This window comes from Anopheles ziemanni, chromosome X, assembly GCF_943734765.1.
Source record: "Anopheles ziemanni chromosome X, idAnoZiCoDA_A2_x.2, whole genome shotgun sequence".
In the NCBI taxonomy this organism is placed as follows: domain Eukaryota; kingdom Metazoa; phylum Arthropoda; class Insecta; order Diptera; family Culicidae; genus Anopheles; species Anopheles ziemanni.
In genome coordinates, this window is record NC_080707.1 from 4266021 (window position 1) to 4286487 (window position 20467).

At 46.6% G+C, this 20467-nt stretch overlaps 2 protein-coding genes across 2 annotated transcripts; both read left to right on the top strand.

Moving 5' to 3' along the window:
• Window positions 1-2034: 2034 nt before the first annotated feature.
• On the top strand, window positions 2035-9689 carry LOC131290591 (nuclear pore complex protein Nup153). Its single transcript, XM_058319750.1, has 6 exons — window positions 2035-2232; window positions 2486-2653; window positions 3179-6823; window positions 6903-7049; window positions 8677-8732; window positions 9571-9689. The coding sequence occupies exons 1-6, from the start codon at window positions 2095-2097 to the stop codon at window positions 9650-9652; spliced, it is 4236 nt and encodes a 1411-aa protein (XP_058175733.1). The 5' UTR covers window positions 2035-2094; the 3' UTR covers window positions 9653-9689.
• A 6333-nt stretch (window positions 9690-16022) lies between these two features.
• LOC131291403 (beta-alanyl-dopamine/carcinine hydrolase) lies at window positions 16023-19580 on the top strand. The gene is given in 7 exon segments (XM_058320610.1): window positions 16023-16444; window positions 17167-17260; window positions 17347-17450; window positions 18282-18389; window positions 18462-18696; window positions 18772-18897; window positions 18988-19580. Coding segments are annotated over 7 exon segments (1164 nt in total). The 5' UTR covers window positions 16023-16351; the 3' UTR covers window positions 19392-19580.
• The last annotated feature ends 887 nt before the right edge of the window (window positions 19581-20467 follow it).

Below are 20467 nucleotides of genomic sequence, written 5' to 3' on the forward strand. Positions count from 1 at the left end.
TACTTTATTTGGCTCTTTATGCAAAAGGATGAAGCAATTTCGTATGGAAACAATAAATTGACCGTTATCGCAGTGTCGTTGTAACATCGATTGTTGTAAGTTTTCGACTGTGCGGAAAGTGAGATTCGGGTGCGAGTCTCACAAAAGCCTTGAAAAAGAATCCTGATGAAACAAGCAGATGTGATAGTTATATCGCGCTAGCCACATTGCCGAAACATCGACGATGGATGGCATATCTATTGTTACTGGTTTGAAGTTGCCCATGGTTAACAGGTATCAGAGGAAAATGGAGAAAACTCTCAGCTACATTGCTGCGAGGACTACGTTGCAGTCGACCGGTGATGTTTTACTTTAGAAAAGTACCGCGTGGCGACACTGCACATTAATTTAAGCACATATTTTATACAATATTAATACCTTGCCATACGTTCTCCATGGAGATCCGATTCGACAGAATAAAAGAAAGCTACTGTACCATACGCTGGATGTTCCTTCGCAGTGATGGTGATATCACCTCCTACGTCAATATGCGCTCCCAAACCAGGAAGCTTGAATAATTTTTCAATTGCATATTTGACCTCCAAAAGTGCACCGTCTTATGTTGATAGCCATAATCATGTAAATCTCGAAAAATTTGAAACGTGTCGGTAAGCCGCGAGGGATTCTAATCCAACATTAATAAAGTGAACTCGGTTTAGATGGGAACATGTGATTAACATAATGTAAAACCAGTCTCTACAACAGTCTCACATTGAAGAGCATTCTATCTGCTGAGTTACAGTAATAAAGTACATCGTTTAATAACTATTCCACTAGTTCTTCTCAGTCTGCATCGAGTATACTCCAGATTGGCTCTTCATTGTAGCATTTTGTTAAAGAAAAGACTGAGCTTTTGATTGTTATCTACAAAAGCAGGCTACCGGCATAACAAGATATAGGAAAAGATTGTTGTAATAATGGTCACAGCACGATCCAAACGATAAGTGTATCCATTATTGGAGTCGTAAAATGTTATTGTTTATTATATGACATACCCGGATCAGTTTTCTACTTTAAAGCAACCTGAAAGACGATCTCTTCAATCCGTTAAAACGAACGGCACTTGCGATTCAATATTAAAGCTACACTTATCAACCATAGTAGTTTATATCACTTTTTCTTGACTAGATCTATTGAAAATACTATCGGAAAACGTAAACAAGTTGCCCACCCGGACGCTGATCAAAATCGCACGTATCTTTCTGCCACTGTCAAGCTGTCAAGTTCTTCTGCGTCGAGTGGCGCAAGGTATACACATATTTCGCGTACCAACCTTGGTTTGATGACTCATATGCAGTTTGAATTTATTCGAACATTACTTTTTCGAACCTAACGATTGGATCAGAAAGTTGATCGATTGAATTGATATTATTGGAATTCTGTTCCTTCACATTCTCAATTCAATATCTTCATTATAGGTAAAATGTGTTATTGAACGTAATTGTGTGTATCACTCTTTGGGGACAAAAATTGTCATGGTTTGTTTAATAGCCAGTTAATGATTTTTTGCTTATCCAAAATCTGTTAATCTAATTATCCCATTACTGATGAAGTATATTACAAATAAACCAGAGATTGGTACCGCAATCGGCTTATAAATGTGGATATTACATTTTACTCAACGAAATCTTCGTAATGGAAGGCAAGAATGTGTGTTTATAAGGCCACAGTAGAAGATTTCAAAACTTGTCGTCTCGGCCTCGAGTTTACGAACTATTTGAATACATTGATAAACCAAATGAAACTTTGATCATTAACTTAGTTTACTTTCAGTGGTACGAGATTCCGTTATAATTGATGTTTTATAAAAATTGTACATTTCGAAAATAGATAAATTCGTTTGACAGGTATAGCGTTAAGTACAGCCCTGGCCGCTATTCGCAGAATTCTCACACAACTGCACAGACTGAAGTTTGAAGCATTCTGCAATTCGCCGCCATTTTTCAGGTACCGAGCGTTTCGAGTGTGTCAGCGCGTGATATAAGAAAGCGAACTGGTTAATTTACCAGTAAATTTTGCGTTCTTTAGGCTAAAGTAAGTTGAATCCGATGCAAAATGTCGCAGGATAGTGATTCAAGTGCATCCGGCGATGAAAATCAAGACTTGATAGAGCCAGCGGACGAGGAAACCGAAGCTGTTCCGACCCCGGGATTAGCTGACGTGAGTGCGTCTACTTCGAGCAATCTGAACACCGTAAGAAAAGTATATTTCTATAACTTATTATTGCGCATACGACAAACCTGTACGCTATATTCAAACCATTTTTGCTCAACAAAAGGCACAAAAGTTTGTTGGCCAGTTGCGGCGATGCGTAGTTCCCTTCAAAAAGACTAGAAGGGCGATGCATGGAGAAAATCTTAACCTCTACAGTCAATCCAACTGGTTACTCGCAGGGTTCGTTATATCCGCCTGACGTGTTTTATCTGTTCCATTGATTTAATTTCAGTCGTTTGTTGGGAAAGTATGTACGAAAGTATCGAACATCCTATCAACAATCTTTTCGCGAAGTCCCCCAGCAGCAACAGCATCAATCCACAAGCAACCTCGCCAATTAACCAACGCGGACAGTTTCAGTACCATTGGGCAGAGGAAAAGGAAACATTCGCCTGCTATGGTAAGTTAAACAGCTAGTTGAAAAGTGAGGTTATTACACCGTCTGTATCACAATAGTCGAATCAGTTGTATAATTGTAACTGTTGGTTAGTTGATGTTTATAGTTATAAATGTTGCAGAAGCTTCGATTGGTGCTTGTGATTAGTTCCGATTGTATCATCAATTGGGTTGATTGATGGTGCAGGGTTGGTCAAGCAATGTATAAAGCAAAACTACTATTGATCCTACACCCTGTCGTTTTCTTTGCTTTGGGATAGAATGGGCGAGTTGCATTTTTGGGCAATGTTCGATATCAGTATCAGGAATAGCTTGTTTGAGTTATTGGGGTAATTCTCTCATCGGTATCGGTTCTATTGTTGCAGACCTAACCAAACCTACGTAGTGTGGTTTGGTAAGTAAGGAGGTAAATACGTTTAATGTTAACTGTTGGCTTGACCGAATCGGCGATAAAATAAACATTACATGTAGTTTCTTTATGTTTAACGACTTTCCGACACTTCATTAATCTATTCCTCTTCATTTGCAGAGTCCGTCACTTATCATCGACGACCGTTATGAGCAGATGGTGCGTAAACGAGCTCGACTCAACGTTCCTACCGAATCCGTTACTACACAAACCGTTGCTACACAGACAGTTGCCACTGATTCAGTAAATCGGAATGTGCGCTCAGCGACGCCGAATCGATTCCAACAACGCACATCACAACGCGAAATCCAGCGACGGCTAGCGTCCCGCAAATTAGCGGGCAGAGGTGTTACGCCACATGTCCAGCAAAAATTGGTACGTAAGGCGGATGCCGAACCCCGTCAAGACAGCGGAGATTCTGTAGGCATCGTAGCCCGCAAGTCGCCAGCGTTTGTGCCATCCGAGTCGACGCCGGTTTCTTCAATTGAACGAGATTCGAGAGCTGATAGCGTTGCGAGTACCATTCGATCGGTCAATAGTCAGTCACAACTGCAAGACGAAGGTGACAGCGTGACAACTGACCGCAGCACAAGTAAGCAACAACAACTGAAAGTACCATCCGGGATTCGGCAAATATACGCGGCCACAGCAAAGGTGAATGATGACCCTGCCCGTCGCTATAGCACCTTTCTGGGAAATCGAATTTACAACCAGCGCCAGCAGGCCAGGCACCGCAGTCAGGGTGGGGACATTTTAAATTTTTCATCGCACCTCGACCGCAGGAAAAGCCTGTTCGCCGCGACTACGTACGAGCGTCCTGCATTTAATCCGTCCGTCTACGGCAACATGTCATCGCTCCGTAGCGAGACCACGACGCGGTCCCCCTTGGCGTCTCCCTTTTACGACGGGGTCACGCGTTACGGTGGCGCATCTGCTGCGCCACTCAATTACGCCCGACAACTCGAACGTCGGGCACAACTCTTGACGAAACGGGTTCCCACGACGGAAAGAAAAGAAACCCCCAGCGACACGCAGTGGATTCAAAACATTTTGAAAACATATTCCAATCCGCTGGGCGCGTCGCAAAGGCGCGAAGCAAATAAATATATGCTAGAAAACAAGGAACTGAGGGAGCAACTGCGTAACCCGTACCAACAAATCGGCACTCCGATCCGTATGCAGATGCCGTGTACCACCAAGGAGGAGTTGCAGCGTCGAAAACAGGCCCAGTTAATTCCCATGAAAGAGTTGGTGGTGCCTCGCGTAGTGGAGATGATGGCCCTCAAGCAACACGTTCAGGAAGCGACGGTTAGCGACCCCCCGAACACCATCACCCATCAACCCATTAAGTACACGCCACCCGCCCAGCAACAGCATCAGCCGCACGAGACGATGCAATCGCTCGACTCGAAACAAACAACCAAAATGAAACCTAAATTAAATCGCGCCCGCGGCGAACTGTCCGCCAAAGACCGTGAGATGTACAGCCCGGCCGTTCCGCTAGAGCTGCCGAATGTCAAGCTACCCGAGATGGCAGCGTTCCCGAAGTTCGACTTGAATTTGCCTTACACATCATCGTCCTCAACGGATGCACGATCCATTGTCCGACGCGAGCCGTCGACTCAGTCATCCCGATCGTCTCCAGTGCGACCACGGCCGCCACCAGTTACCACCCTCCCACATCCACCCAACGATACGGGAGCTAATGCGCGTCGCAGCGAAGGCAGAGAAAAACCATTCGTGTTCAGTGCAACTAACATTATCGGTTCCATGATCTCCAATCCGAGTGCTATCTCACGCAAGCGATTTAGTTTTGTCTTGCCGCAATTGCTGAATGAAAGGAGTTCCGGCGGATCGGAAACGGCGAAAGCAAGCTTCCAGCAGCTGAAGGCTGTCAATGCAAATAAATGGACCTGTGATGTTTGCAAGGTTCTAAATGAACAGCACCTTGCAAAATGTTTCGCGTGCAAGAGTTCGAAGTCGGCGACACCAAGTAAGAGTGTAGCGGCGGCAGCACCGCCAAGCTTCCAGCAGCTGAAAGCTGTGAATGCCAACAAATGGATCTGCGATGTTTGCATGGTTCCAAACGAGGAAGATCTCGCGAAATGTGTCGCATGCGAGAGTAAGAAGCCAGCTCCCAAAACGGCGGCACCGCCAAGCTTCCAGCAGCTTAAGGCCGTGAACGCCAATAAATGGACGTGTGACGTTTGCATGGTTCCAAACGAGCAGGATGTCGTGAAATGCGTCGCATGCGAGAGTAAGAAACCAGCTCCCAAATCGACGGCACCGCCAAGCTTCCAGCAGCTTAAGGCCGTGAACGCCAATAAATGGACGTGTGACGTTTGCATGGTTCCAAACGAGCAGGATGTCGTGAAATGCGTCGCATGCGAGAGTAAGAAACCAGCTCCCAAATCGACGGCACCGCCAAGCTTCCAGCAGCTTAAGGCCGTGAACGCCAACAAATGGACGTGTGACGTTTGCATGGTTCCAAACGAGCAGGATGTCGTGAAATGCGTCGCATGCGAGAGTAAGAAACCGGCTCCCAAAACGGCGGCACCGCCAAGCTTCCAGCAGCTTAAGGCCGTGAACGCCAACAAATGGACGTGTGACGTTTGCATGGTTCCAAACGAGCAGGATGTCGTGAAATGCGTCGCATGCGAGAGTAAGAAACCGGCTCCAAAACCGACGGCACCGCCAAGCTTCCAGCAGCTTAAGGCCGTGAACGCCAATAAATGGACGTGTGACGTTTGCATGGTTCCGAACGAACAGGATGTCGCGAAATGTGTGGCATGCGAGAGTAAGAAACCAGCTCCCAAATCGACAGCACCGCCAAGCTTCCAGCAGCTTAAGGCCGTGAATGCAAATAAATGGACGTGTGAAGTTTGCATGGTTCCAAACGAGCAGGATGTCGTGAAATGCGTCGCATGCGAGAGTAAGAAACCAGCTCCCAAAACGTCGGCACCACCAAGCTTCCAGCAGCTTAAGGCCGTGAATGCCAATAAATGGACGTGTGACGTTTGCATGGTTCCAAACGAGCAGGATGTCGCGAAATGTGTGGCATGCGAGAGTAAGAAACCGACTCCCAAATCGGCTGCACCAAGCAACAGTGCTGTGAAAGTCAACTTTGGCCAAGTACCGCTGCCAGCAGGTACCAACAACAATCACAGCGGCCGTGACATCGGATCAGCCGTCCGGAATGCTGGCGGCGCAATGGCTTTTGCTAGACCAGCACAGTCCGCAGTCTCTCGCAGCAATGGCCCGGCACAGCGGCAGCAGCCAGAACCGGTCGCAAAGCGAGTACGTGCCGCGGCAAATGCAACTGCTGCTGCCGCGATCAAACCGGCCGAAGTCATTACCATCAGTGATGACTCGGAAGATGACACGGACAGCGTCTGCGAGGTTGTTGTCACGAATTCGACGCCGGCAACGTCGGTTTCAAGTGGAGCCAGTACAACAGAGCCTGCTTTACCTGCTAAGAAAGGTAGTCCCCCGGTTGGTTTGTTTGCATCGGTAGTGGTGCCTCCCTCGATTGGCACTAGCACGAATGGTACCGGGAGCCGCGGGACTCTGTTTACATTTGGTAGCGGAGGAACGTCTTCCACTTTCGAGACTCAGACGCCATCACAAGTTCCTTCCGCCCCACCCACAGCGGTGAGTGGCGGCAATTTGTTTAGTACCCCTCACATTACTGCCACGCAGTCGGACGACGCATGTGGGCCCAGCCAAAACAACATCCAGCGGACAAAACGGCCTTTAAGCGAGGCGGTAAGTACTTCGAGTTTTTTTTTATTTAGACCTCTTTCCTTCTCCGTTCAAATTATTAATTTGGTTTGTTTTCTTTTAGATCGGAAGCAGCAACAACGGTAACCATTCCGGAGTGAACCAAGCCGATGCAGCCCCGAAACCATTTTCGTTCTCCGCCTCGACGGTACCGAACTTCAACTTTTCCGCACCCGCCCCAATGGAGAGCACAGCTGCACGCGCGCCAAGCGTAAGTAGTGTACGTTCCTTGGAAGGGGCGCTTTTCCTAACGCTTGCGTGATTTTTCCGCAATTAACCATGTCTCTGCCCCTCGTAGTTAGTGTTGTCTTCGCTGCGTGACTTTCTCTCTCTTGCAAACTTGATCATTTGATGAATCGTTAGCTCACAAACTTTGATCCAGCAGGGGAGACTCAAGAACTTAAACATTTTTCTGCTACCATGCTGTCACTAATACCGTACAATTGATGCCGAATTTGTGTTTATGTGATGATGTGATCGTTAAAAAACTAAGTCTTACTTAACCGCTTAATAACTTTTAAATTTTTATTTAGGACATAAACCTTGAAACCTTTTACACCAGTTTTAACATTTATGCAGTCCTTCCTCGGCGGTGGTACAGTTCAAAAGAAAGCCTTTCTCCGCGCACCACCGAAGAAAGCTTCACTTCTAGCTTCTCTTTCTCTCACTTCCATCTTTATCTTACTCAAAATCCGGCGGATCAATATGCCCCGATAGCTTATCAGCTTCGATCGAGAGCTATAAGCTGATCGATGAGCAACAGTGATTGTTGTAATAATTGAAATATCGATGAGCTCAATGTTGATGCTAACAGATCCTTTGAACGTTGAGGACAGTTAACTTACCATGCATACCTGTGAATTACGTTGATAACACCAATTAGTACCATGGCTCACAACAATCCTCCCAAAGTCAATCGATGATTTGTGTCGCATGCTTACTTTCCAGAAATCCAGAAATGTTTATTTTTGAGCATATTAGGTTATCGGCACATCACACCGGCTAGGTTAGCTTTCGTGTTCTTGTCACATAAGCGTATATATGCAGCGAAGACGATTGTTTGTTTATCGGCGGCTGTAGAACAAACGATAAGCCAAGTGAGTTCATGTCAGACTGCTCGATGGTATCCCTCGTATGGCAAGTTAATGATATTATGATGTTGGCTATTATAGCCGGTCCTAAAGGACGAGCCCCTTGTTAGGAGTTCGGACAGAGTCGGTACGCCTCTGATTACAATTGTTCGACTTAGCGTAGGAGGATATACCCCCACTCGCATACCGAAAGAAGAAGAAGAAGAACGATATCATATGTTACAATCGTTGGTGTAAAAATTTCTCTTGCCGATATGTTACGATGTTATCGTTTGTTTTGTTGAATTATTCAACCATTAACCATCCAAATAGCATGTCATATGTTATGTTATGTTTACTGTTAAGAAAAAGGATGAGCCATCAATAATGCACCACCAGAACTATTTCTATCCTGGTTCCCGAACCATCCCAATTGTGCTTGTTTAAAAACAATGTAAAAAGGCTGGAAAACCAAACGGTTTTATGTTCCATGACCAAAATGCCAACGCCAAGAAGAACAGCTGACTAACAACCTATTCCGATGGAATTATTTTTTTTCCCGCCACCTACATCTACACACGTGCGCACACTTACACCCCCCGGCATATGCTTACAACTAAAAGTTTCCACCCACGAATGTCCCGTAAATGTTTAATTCCGACCGAAAATGTTGCCACCGCTTGTGTAGCTAGAGTCCAGAGAGGTGGAAAGGTTAACCACCGTTGCATCGAAAAACAAAACAAAGTAAATTGTTATATATCCCCCTAGGACCGCGGTACGCCAGTGTTTCAATTTGGGGGACTCTCGCAGCCAAACCCACTGGTGTAAGTATATCCACTGGCGCCTAAGGCAACTGTTGTTAAGTTTTCGCATGTTCGCCATATGCGCTTATCGTAGTCATCCGCATCGTTTCACCTTACAGTTAGTTACACCTTTGTGCACATGTTGTAGTGTATTTTATCGCAATTGATGTTACATTACTTGTCTAAAACTCATATTTTTCATTGCATTGTTTGATATTTATTATAGATTTATAATATTTATATATTAGTATAGGCGGCCTGGCGGGAAAAAAATAAAACATCAGCATGTTACATCATACATATGTGGGCTTCTTTTGGAGAGTGTATACCGATTAGAACATAGGTGACGTGGATTTGTATCTCAGTCGCAACCAATCTTCATATTTACTGAAACACTTATCTCGAATCCGGTTTCACTTGTACAATCGCATTGAGAAATGTTTCAGTTGTTAAAATTTATGTTTATGTGCATGTTGAACTTTGCTAACCAATTATTGTGTTCGTGTTATGTAAGTCAATAGTATTAGTTAGTATATGTGTTCATGATTGAAAAAAATGTTTTACATTATGCGTCAGGTAACACGCATGCATGCCACTTTTTACACAATTTACCGTTGTACGTGAGCAACAATCTTAAGTGACTACACGCGTTGAGTCCTTGTCGTTATTGTTGGTCACGTTTAACAGTAACGCAATGCATACGAGTTCATCTTTCACCCTCCAAGTCACCATGGGCCAGTGTTTTGAGAAATGCAACTCTCAGCCACCATTCATGGCGGATTCGAGGAAACGGAGTGTGTACTGTGTAGGCCTTTAAAATTCGCTTCAAACTAATGATTCTCTCTGACTTATTCTGCAGCAAGCTTGCGGAAGGCGACAACCCAGGGCAAACCGAAACCAGCGCGAGAAAATTGAAGTTGCGCGCAACCCGCCGGTTGTAGACGGGCGCCCTATGACAAGACAGTTCAGAAGATCAACGGCGGCCGACCAACGAGGCGGAAAACGAGGCGGTCGAAACGATATTCATAAGAAACGAGGGTCTAAGTAACGCGAATAGAATAACTTGACACACACGAAACCAGGAGAGGCAAACAAAACTTGATCCTCCTCATCTGCAACACACTGAGGAGTAACGTTACTTTAAATTTAGTTTTATTGCTGGAGAGTAAGTAAGTAATAGGTAGAGAGAAGGGAGGAGCAGAGAGAGAGAGAGGAGAAAGAAAGGAGGTCCGCATGTTTAATTTTTTCAATCAATCCGCTTATAATGTTTCAAATTTGTTTTGTTTCCAGAAACTTTGCTTGTGTAGAATTCAAAAACGCTTGAATTTGCAAAATATATCAGAGAAAGAAAGAAAGAGAGCGAAAGAGAGAGAGAGAGAGAGAGAGAGAGAGAGAGAGAGAGGAAGAAAGGAGGTTCGCATGTTTAATTTTTTCAATCAATCCGCTTATTCTGTTTCAAATTTATTTTGTTTCCGGAAACTTTGCTTGTTTAGAATTCAAAAACGCTTGAATTTACAAAATATATCATTTATATACTTGGGAAAATTCTTTTATCTTCTTTCCTGTAATCCCGTACCAAATCTTCTCCGATATCGTTCTTGTTAACCAACATTAGTGATGCTCTGTTGCATCTTTGATCGTTGAAGGCCACGTTTTCTTTTTCAAACATACAGACTTGTCTTTGGTAAAGCAAACTTTCCCGCTTTCCGATTCCGAATTCCAATAACCGTAATTTCACACCACTCAGATATTTTAAAAATTTCACTATTTTTAAAACACACATAAATTATTCCGTCCAATAATAAACTGCTATCATTTAAATCCAATAAGGGTTTAAAAATGTCAATTTATTACTCTCCTCTAGTTGCACAGTCGGAGCACTGAAAACTTTCCACCTCATCCCTTTCATCTTATTTAAAATTTAAAGTTAAAGTTAATTTAAAAATCAGTTACATTGAGCTATCGAATTCCGACGATTTAAAAATGTTTCAAAATTTGCCTCATGTGTTTTCAATCCTTGGTGTCTCTAAAACTCTTAAAAGTGAATTCTCTTGTACTAATGTTTCTCATTGAAAACAAACCACGAACGAAAGGATTTTCAATAATCGGAACTGGCAAAAACAACTTACTGTGAATTTTATTACCGTATTTATTGTCCAGTCCATATTTTCGAAGCAAACTAAAAAATTTTATTTAAGCGAGAATACGGTGTTTATGAAATAATGTGCCTTGGAAGACCCTCTCATTTTCTAGCAGCGTCGTCATTCCAGACTGAAGACTAGATTGTCGTCTGTATCTGTCGCTAATTATAACCGTCGTTTGAGGAAGACGCTAGAGGACATCCGCATCGCTGCATCGCCTGCGGGCGATTTATTCGCCGTTCGCAGGCAAAAAGAACTTTTCGGAGAGGAAGTCGCGCCCGGCAAAACCCGTTTAGAAGTCCGCTTCGACTGGTTCCCATCGTCCGCGCTGTTTATGGTATTTTTTCCACCGACAGACGGTCCGGATGGTCAAAACACCGAAAAACAATATCCATCCGCCTGCAAAACCTTAGGCAATTAAACACGTTTGCAATCCCCCAAACGTCCCCATTGCCTGCTTGTTGCTTGCTTGCGTCAAGGCGGAAACTTCTTGCGTGTGTCTGTCGGGATGATGAGATCATCTTCGGCTTGCAGCGGGTGGAATGTTAGCTTCTGTCCACTATTTGCCTAGGTCGTGTTCCCGGGTTGTCAAAATACGTAAAATCCGCTAGTAACCAGTTGGCTCGACATTGAGGCCCACACAACAACAGAACCTCGTGTTGTGGTGCGTACACACACGAACGCTAATGTGCGAGCAAAGGGACAGATCCGAAAATCTGTTCATTAGCGGTTTAAAAAAAAAAGCAGTTTATGAAGTGCTTAAGTTTACCGGTTTTCGACCGTGTACGCGGTTTTGTGCGTACCCGGTGCGTGGTTCATGTGTTTGCGGTTACCGGATGTGCCGGTTCGGTCGGAACTCTTACGCACTGCGGGGAAGGGAAGTAGGTCAATTGAACGTACGTACGCCTTTTGATTGCAATGTCATGTGTCTTTTTAACGACATGCAATCAATCAACATAGCTTGTTTTTGTTTTTACTCGATGTCAGTGGATTTTTTAAACTTGAACTTCAGTTTGGTTTTAATGACGGGACTTGGACAACTAGAAGTCGTTAGGCGCCAGAACGCGGACATTCCAGCGCACTTGATTCGATGCAGAATGTGTGTTGTTGATGGCGTTGGAAACAGGGGACCACCATGGGACTGGACACCCGGTGGCGGTCCGGGGACCCGATTCTTCCAGCTTTGCCGGAAAGTTAGCGCAACCTGTGCTCGAAGGCAAAGGCTCAAGGTTAGCACTAATCGTAGAAAATTTGCGGTTTCTTTGTTTTCTTTTTTATAATTTCTTGCATTTGATTTACTTAAGCACCCACCCGGCTGCATGATCGTGACCATAATCTTACCGATGGTGCACGCTGTAATAGTGCCCTCGGTTGTTGGGGTTTGTTAAGCTTGTCGCCAGGAGTCCCGCGGGATATGCCGACTCCCAGCCCACCAAGCACGAAGGAAACGCGGAAAGCTATTATTCAAATTGTGGGGCAGCCCCGCGTTAATCGCTTAAACGACGGCGCTCGTGAAGAAGGAGTTTAAATGGCTCGCCGGAACGGAGCCCGACACGCATCGGGCACGAATCGATCCGTCGTCGTGTTGTGGTCATGGCAAGAAGAAGTAATAAAAAAAAAGGTCATGCTCGCAGATGGGACACGAACGAACCTACCCTCAAAACGAGCTTTTACGGGCTTTGGAGCGGGCGAGAGATGTGGTGTAACCGGAAGCGGTTGGGACGATGGTTGGCTGCTGACGGCGGTGGGGGAGGGTGGGTTTAGCGAGATTTTACACCTGCAGAAGTCCGAATGTTAATGCTCAGTTTAAATACTGCGGTGGAGAAGCGGGGGTAGTAGGGGGTAGCTTAAGCGCACCAGTAAATCACGTAGGCGGAAACACGATATACATGACGACGCTCGGCGGCGGCGGCGACGACGCGGTCTTCGATGCGGTTCATGCTCCGGACAGGAAGTGTCAAAATTTTCGACACACCGTTCCGCTCGCTGTTCGGTTCTGGAAACTCATCTAACAAAAACCCAAAAAAAAAGAAGCCAATAAAACAACCAGCGTATCGAAAGTTGTGTCTAACAAATTTTTAAATGCACCTTAGCACAACGTTAACGACCCAACAAATAAACACAATTACGAAGCAACCGCTTCCGCTTTCCTGCTTTGCGGGTTTCATGTTTCTTGGACCGATTTTTCGGTACTTTCGGCGCGACCTTTTCGAAGCCGTTTCTTCGAATCTCGCACTAAACCACAAACGGATCAGTTATCAGGCCGTTAGCTAACCCAAAGTGGGACAAGTTTGTTTTTTTTTTTGTTTTGGAACACGTTTATCAAATAACATAAACAAATAAATATACACGCACGTCTCTACTTGTGGTAGCGGGTGAAAGATTAAGAAAGGCACCTTGAGATCGCGAACATTTTACCCTTAATGCTGCGTTAGATAACGCATAGAGAGAGAGAATAATATGTGGCTAATGTTGTGATGAGGGCGCCATTACATTTTTTTTATCCTTTTTCCCCTTTCGCACACAATTGTGCCACATATTTTTCGGTGACTTCAGTTTACATTGTTGTTTTGGGGTCAAACACAATTTGTAGGTCACATTTGTACAAACGATTTACCCTTTTTCTAAACCTTTTTTCCACTGCAGAATTTACATTTCACCGGGTTCGAATGTATTTCTGCTTAATTGTATCTCTTTTTTTTTTTTTGAGTACGGTTCTATCATCGCCTAGGTGTTTGCCCTTTCTGTGTCCAAAAGACCAAACGACCGTTTGCCAGAGCTGATAGCATTTATAACACGGCACACCAAGCTAAGCCGGTCAACGACCAAAGGTTTATGGTAGTACATCTGCTAGCAGACTCGCCAGCCTAATCGCGTAAGTACCTTTTGCGATTATTTGGCTCCATCGAGCTAGTTGTTGAAGTACGCACAGAAGTGGGTGAGTAACGACCGAAACGGTTTCAATCTCACCGTAGCAAACCAGCCCGTGTGTGCGGCCATAGTTTTGTCGGTCGCTGTACGCCGGCCGCCGTTTCCTCGTTCGACTCGTTCCGATCCGGTCACGGTCTTACCTCCGAAAAGGCAGCTCTCAATGTCAGTGCACCAGAAGGTGTGCGTGTGTGTGTGTGGAGGTCCGGTGCGGTGCGGTCCAGCATAACCGACCTGCACCTGTCTTAGAACATAGCCGGCCCCGGTGGCATAGGCCGAGATAAACCAGATGCCCCGCGTGTCACAAGCGTTCGTGATAGTTCTTCGACATCGAACCCTACAACCCCAAGCGCACGAAACCGTGGACACCTCCCCTACCGCCATCCGCTGTTCGTCGTGCCCCATGCTCCCCCCCCTCCCCGCGAAGCCCTTAGACCCGCAGCCTCTAATCGACGATCAAAAAATCGATAATTTGCCCAAGGGTGCCGCTCCGGTGTTTGCTGCTCTTCTCATTTACATACGAATATGTGCCGGCTGGTTGGCGGGCGGGCGGGCGGGCGGGCGGGCGGTCGGTAGCGCCGCTTGAAAATGTATGCATGCTCCACAAACCTATTTCCGCGCGGCATGCTGCATGACGTCACGTTTGCCGGGTCGTGGGGCCTGTTCTTAATCTACTTCCAAAACCGATTACCCTTACCGTTCGATGCCGTGCCACCCGCCTCGTTACGTAAGGTCAGGGAAGTGAGCGCAAAGCATGGCACGCAATCCGGCCGGCATCGCCAGGCGAGGAGAAGGGGGATCTGGGGGCCTTATCGACCGGTGCGCCTGGGACGGAGAAGGACCTAGTGCACACTAGCAGCATGAGCGTGTGGTGGTGGCCCACAGCGGCAACAAATAGGCTTACTGGCCTGGACACACGACACACCTGGTCGTCCGTCGCCTCCGCCATCCGTCACGAAGGAGATCCCACTATGCGGACGCATTAGAGAACCAAATGCATTTCGTCCGTGTTTCGCCCGCCACTTCGCCGCCCGCAGCCACGAAATCCTGCCGGCCGTCCACCGTCTGCCTCGTCTTCTTCAGGTGACTAATTTTCCCACCATCCCGCGCGCTCGCTACCGCTACCGAACCACCAACCGAAACACTCGGCAAACACCGCGCTGCACTATGGGTGTGCTTCACACAAAACGATGGATGCATTCGTTACTCACTTTCAAAAGGATGCAAATCTTCACTTCAAATTCATTGCAATTCAAAGCCGTGATATTCACACATGATATTTGACTGGTGTTAACGAACAGCTGTCTTTACTTTATATATTTTTAAACTGCATAGTTCAGCAAAAATCATTTCGCGCTTTTCCATTTGTCATAGTCAACGCAGGTTGTACTTTTGGAGTCTCGAAACACATCCAATATTTTTAAACTACTGGTCAGTTTGTCGATTTCAAAATATAATTATTAACCGTTACCTATTTGACCTCGAAAATTTAGATAAGTAACGCATAAAACCTGGCTTAGATGGACTCGGGTTAAAGGATGCTTATTAAGATCTCCAAAACTTTGTTTACTTAGCTTAAACTAGTTTTAAAATGTAGCTGTCATTAGGTTCAAATTTGACCGACGATTTAAAACATCGTCGGCCGTAAATCTCACACGGTTAGGTCGTCGTTGATACCAACGTGAGATGGAGCATGCTGATGGAAGAAAAAAAAATAGAAACACACGTAAAGATCGGTCCGTGAGGTGCTTCATCGTCGTGGTTGGCGTTTGACGACGCTGTCGCCGATGTCGTGGAATTGGATTGTCGCGGCAAGAGGGTCAACAGATGGGGCAGGCAGTGGAAGTTTCGGAGACTGCGGCTGAAGGTGTGTTCGCACGAGGTACGCGATGGGGCTCATGATGACGGTGGCGGCGACGGTGGTGGTGGTGGTGGTGGACGTGGTTGTGGTGTTGATGGTGGTAGCGATGCCTACAACACCAAAGCCTGCGCGTCGGCAGGGCAGCAGCATGGCCGAGGCGAGTAGAATATTTATAAACAGGACGGAAGCATAACTAGACCACCAGTTACCGCTTGAAGAGAGTCGCGAGCGGAATACAACGTTCTTGTCCTGCCGCGGTGTATTTCTCGTTGCTGACTTCTGCCTGCACCAGTGCGCCACGACCTGCCATTGCCGACCGTTCTAGTTGCAACCCGTTTTTGGCGCCAGTTTGTCTTCAGCTCGTCTACCACACTCAGGCCGTTATCGATCGTCCGGACGGAGCTTCATTGGACAGTTTAGTGTGCGGCTCAGTGCCGAACTCTGCGTAGTTGTGTCTTATCGGTGCTCGATTGTGGTGCCCTCGCACGTGTAGCACGTACTGTTTGAACGACAAGCATTGTACTTATCAGGCGGGAAAGTGAACCGAGTGCAACGAGAACAACCAATACGAGCTCCACGATCAACTCCAGCTAGGAACATCCAATTCTCCATCCACATTCTGAACAGTGCTGTGTAGTGCACTGCAGCGCCAGCGAGGAAAGCTCTCAACAGGAGTTAGCAAGCCACAACAATCACCACAAAGCAACATCATGTCGCAGCTGACGATCACCAACATCCCGCGCCGGCAGAGCATCCCGATCCTGTACACCAGAGGCACCCACTATGACGTCGGCTATGACGTGGTAAGTAGTCACTGCCATCAGTGTCCTGCACATGCACCTAGTGTGGTTTTTGTAGGAATACCCCTTAGAACTCCCAACGAACCACATGGGATGATCCTCTATCTTCCGATTTTTAAAAGCGAGTTCGATGACGCTGGTTGATAGCGTACTGGCGATAATCATTGTTCAAATGCGGCATCTTTTAGAGCTTAACCCACGACAACAGTCGGACGAAATGGGTTTCATTAGGAGGCTAGCGAAATAGTTATGGGAGTCACGTACTCTACAGGTCGTTAATGCAGATAACCGTTTTAATCACCCGAAGGCTGGTACTAGTCTAGACGCAACTATTCGACCTTGGTAGCTAGTCGGACCTTGGTAACATTGTTGCTAAATACCACCGCGAAGGGCAATTCACTATGTTGTCTGGCTGTTCGCCAGCTTGAAATGCTTCAGTGCTCCGGACGGCTGCTTACAAGCCCGCATCATAGGTACGGGGGCGCCTCTGGTGCATCGAAACATTCAGATGAGAGCTGAATGGTAGACCACCGAACCTAAAACCTCATGTGATTGGCCTCGTCTGCGAACCTGCGGCCGATCACGAGAAGAGACGCCGACTCTCCTCTTAGTAGCACATCCTGTTCCGGGTCGATCATGTAGAATACGCGGAAATAGGCCGTCAGGCAGAATAGACCTGAAACTGCGGCTAAGGATGGTTCTTCTCTTTTCCATTTCTTCTGTAGGGTCGTACTTTTGGGTCGATCATCAAAAATTTTCTACAACTCTCTGGACCGCTGAACAACAGCTATCTGCCACTGTACCATACCGAGGAAGGCCGTAAGTAGAGACTCGAGACACAACGGCAATCGTATCTTATCGTGGCCCCTAATGTAATGCATCCTTCCTTGCAATCTGCTCATCAGGTAAAATTTACAACGCAACGTTGGAAAGCGTGAAGCGATCGTTCCCGCAGTACGTGCGGGAGCTGGAGGGTACGGCCGATGGCGCGCAGGTGGAGTTCCACAAGGTAAGAGATAAACTTTCCTTCACCCGCACTAAATATGTCTTTAAATTTCTCAACGCGCATAATAACGGTTGTGGTTTGATTACATAAACATTACACCAGCAATAATCGCATTAAGCTGACTCCTGTGCAAAAGGGACCTTTTTCTAATCCTGTTAGTGATAAGCTTATTAACGGAAGTTGCTTGAAGTTACGTAAATGATGATGCCTTTTGCGCTGCAGGCGAAGAAACACACGCCTCGCCTCATGCTTCCGTAAATCCAGACGGGGGCCCCACCCGTGTGCTCGGGTCATTGTCGTTGTTTTAAAAAGCCCTTCGATCGGTTTCGTAGTCGCCTTCAGACAGCAACTCACAGCAACCCGTTGGTACTTCCGGAGTGACCTTGTCGTCCTAAAGCTAAACCTGTCCGCTGCAAAAGGGTCGCCGACGACCTCTTCGGTGACTGGTTTAAGTTCAGCGGATTAGCCGTTGCGATGTCATAGATTAACACTAGAACTACCAGGATTTGGACGCGACCAGTCAAAATGACTGATAGTTGTTTCTCGAACAATATGCTACACCTTTACTTATATTAAGTAAAGTTTGTGGAATCTAAAGGAAACAATTCAGTTTTTAATGTTAGTATTTATGACAGGATATTCCATTGAATATGTGGAACGACAAGCAGTTTTTATTCGTGCCCTTTAAGTGGTTAACTAAGTGGGCTTAAGTTACAGTCAAAATGACTGACCGGGTAGTTCTAGTGTTAAAATATGATTACCCAAAACGATTCAAACGTTTGTCCATAGCCTAAACGCCAAAGTAACCTTCTTTTTCCCACATCAAATCGATAGCTGTTCCTGTTACATCTCGATGATATTCTGCCGGTGGTGGCGGAGGGTCAGAACTCCATAAACCAGCCGATCGGATGTTCCACCATCTGCGTGAACGAGCCCGACTGCGTTAGTATTGTCGTGTGCCAGCACTCGCGAGGGGCGTTATTGATATCGGATTGTATGTTCTATATTGATTAGGAAATCCTTGCCCACACGGAGGACGCACTGGCCGAGGTGCTGAACCATTACTACTTCGTGTCGGCGCACATCATCTCCGACAGCCCGCAGGGCAAGTACAACGTGACCGAGGAGCGGTTCACCTCCCTTTGCTACGCCGGCCATCTGCCCGGCTACACGATGAACTACAACCACCATGGGCTGGTCTTCTCGATCAACACACTCAGCGCGAAAACGCTCTGCAGTGGTAAAACGCGTAAGTTTGCACCGGCGCATCGGTTGCTGAACAAGCTGCTCAAACAAGATCCGCTTGTTTTTCTTCTCTGTGTAGCGCGCCATTTCATTACCAGGGCGCTGCTGTCGGCGGAAAACTTCATCCAGGCACAACAGATCCTGCGGGACAATGGTGTTGGGGCGGCGGACGGATGTTCGGTCAATATGACGTTCTTGAAGTAAGGTTTCCGCCGAACGCGTCGAATACCGAGTGGCAGGTGGAAGCAACTTTCACCTTTCTCTTTTTCTTCATCTCACTACTGCAGGCAGGAAGGGGACCGGCTATTCCACAACGCTGAAATGGGGCCGGCCATGTCTGGAGACCAGTCGCAGCTGAACATCTTCACCGCCAGCCCGGGCGAGTGCATCATGCACGCGAACAAGTACCTCCGGCTGCCGGTGCCGGAAGTGACCGGGCTCATCATCGACTCGTCCGTCGAGCGGATGAAGACGTTCGGCGGCTTCCAGACGCCCCGCTCCGTGCACGACGTGATCAAGATGCTGGGCGACACGAGCGCCCAGGAGCACACGGTGTTCCGCGAGAACGGCTCCAAGGATGTCATCAAGACGGTGTGCGTCGGCATCTTCGACTGCATTCGCCGCACCTGGACGCTCTACTCGGACAACCCGAAGTTCAATGCACCGCTCGTCGTGTTACCGCTCGTGCTGAAGGACTAATGATTGACGGGTGACATCGAAACACACATCTCCGGCGGCGCTGACACGGTGGGTGTAATGTTTGGCAGGCGGCAACCGCGGGCGAAATTTTCGACCAACCACTATACTTCACCTCTCACCACATGCCCCTTGTTCCACATGTTATTTTTCTAAATTATTTTATTATACTTTTAACAATGGTGAAATATACTACGCTTATTCCACAAGGGAAAAGAAGTACCGGTTTCCCAGCAGCGTTTGCAATCCCGCCCGCTTGCGTGATGACCAATTTCGTTCGTTTTTGTATGTTCTCCATCGCCTACAGACCTATTGGTAGATGTCAGTTGTCGTTTTGGCGGGGGGAGCGGGGGCAGCAGGCATACTTCTCGAGGAAGGCTCGCAGAGGTCACAGACCGTGCAAACTAAAACGGGGTTTTCGGCAATTCGCAGCACCGCAAACTAACCCGTCTGCGTGCAATTAGCATCTTCCGTTTTGGTCCGCCTAAACGAAAACGAGCGACCACCACAACCCGTAGCGCCGAAATCGAAATACGAAATACGCGACGAAAACTAGAGGCCGCATGTGTGTCGATGATCTCACAGCATGATCAAAACCCCTTCCAGAGCACGGCTTAGCTGCATTTTAAAGCTCTTGGCTGTTGGTCTTTCCCTATCAGCTTCTACCTGAACCAGAAAAATCTTCCACCAACACGTTCATCACGATTCTAGCGTGCTCATTTACATTGGACCGGTGGTTTAATACGCAGCGGTCTTCTAACGACAAGGTAATCTACTTTAGAATATTTATTCATAAATTAGCCTAGGTCACGAAGAACGAAATAAACCAAGTCTATGCAGAGCGTCGGCAGACGGGCAGTAAGTGGACGAACGGTATGTGTGTGTATTTTATTTTTAGTCTTAACATACTTAACAACCCTAATCAAACGATACTTATAATCATTTGTTTTTTTTATTTTTTGTTTTTTAGATAATCCTCATTATGTCCGTCGCGTCTCACAAACCAAGCTGGTTTGATTGATGGCTTAGCAACCCGTTGGAGTGGCAGGGAAACGGGTGGAAGATAAGTTACCACTCTA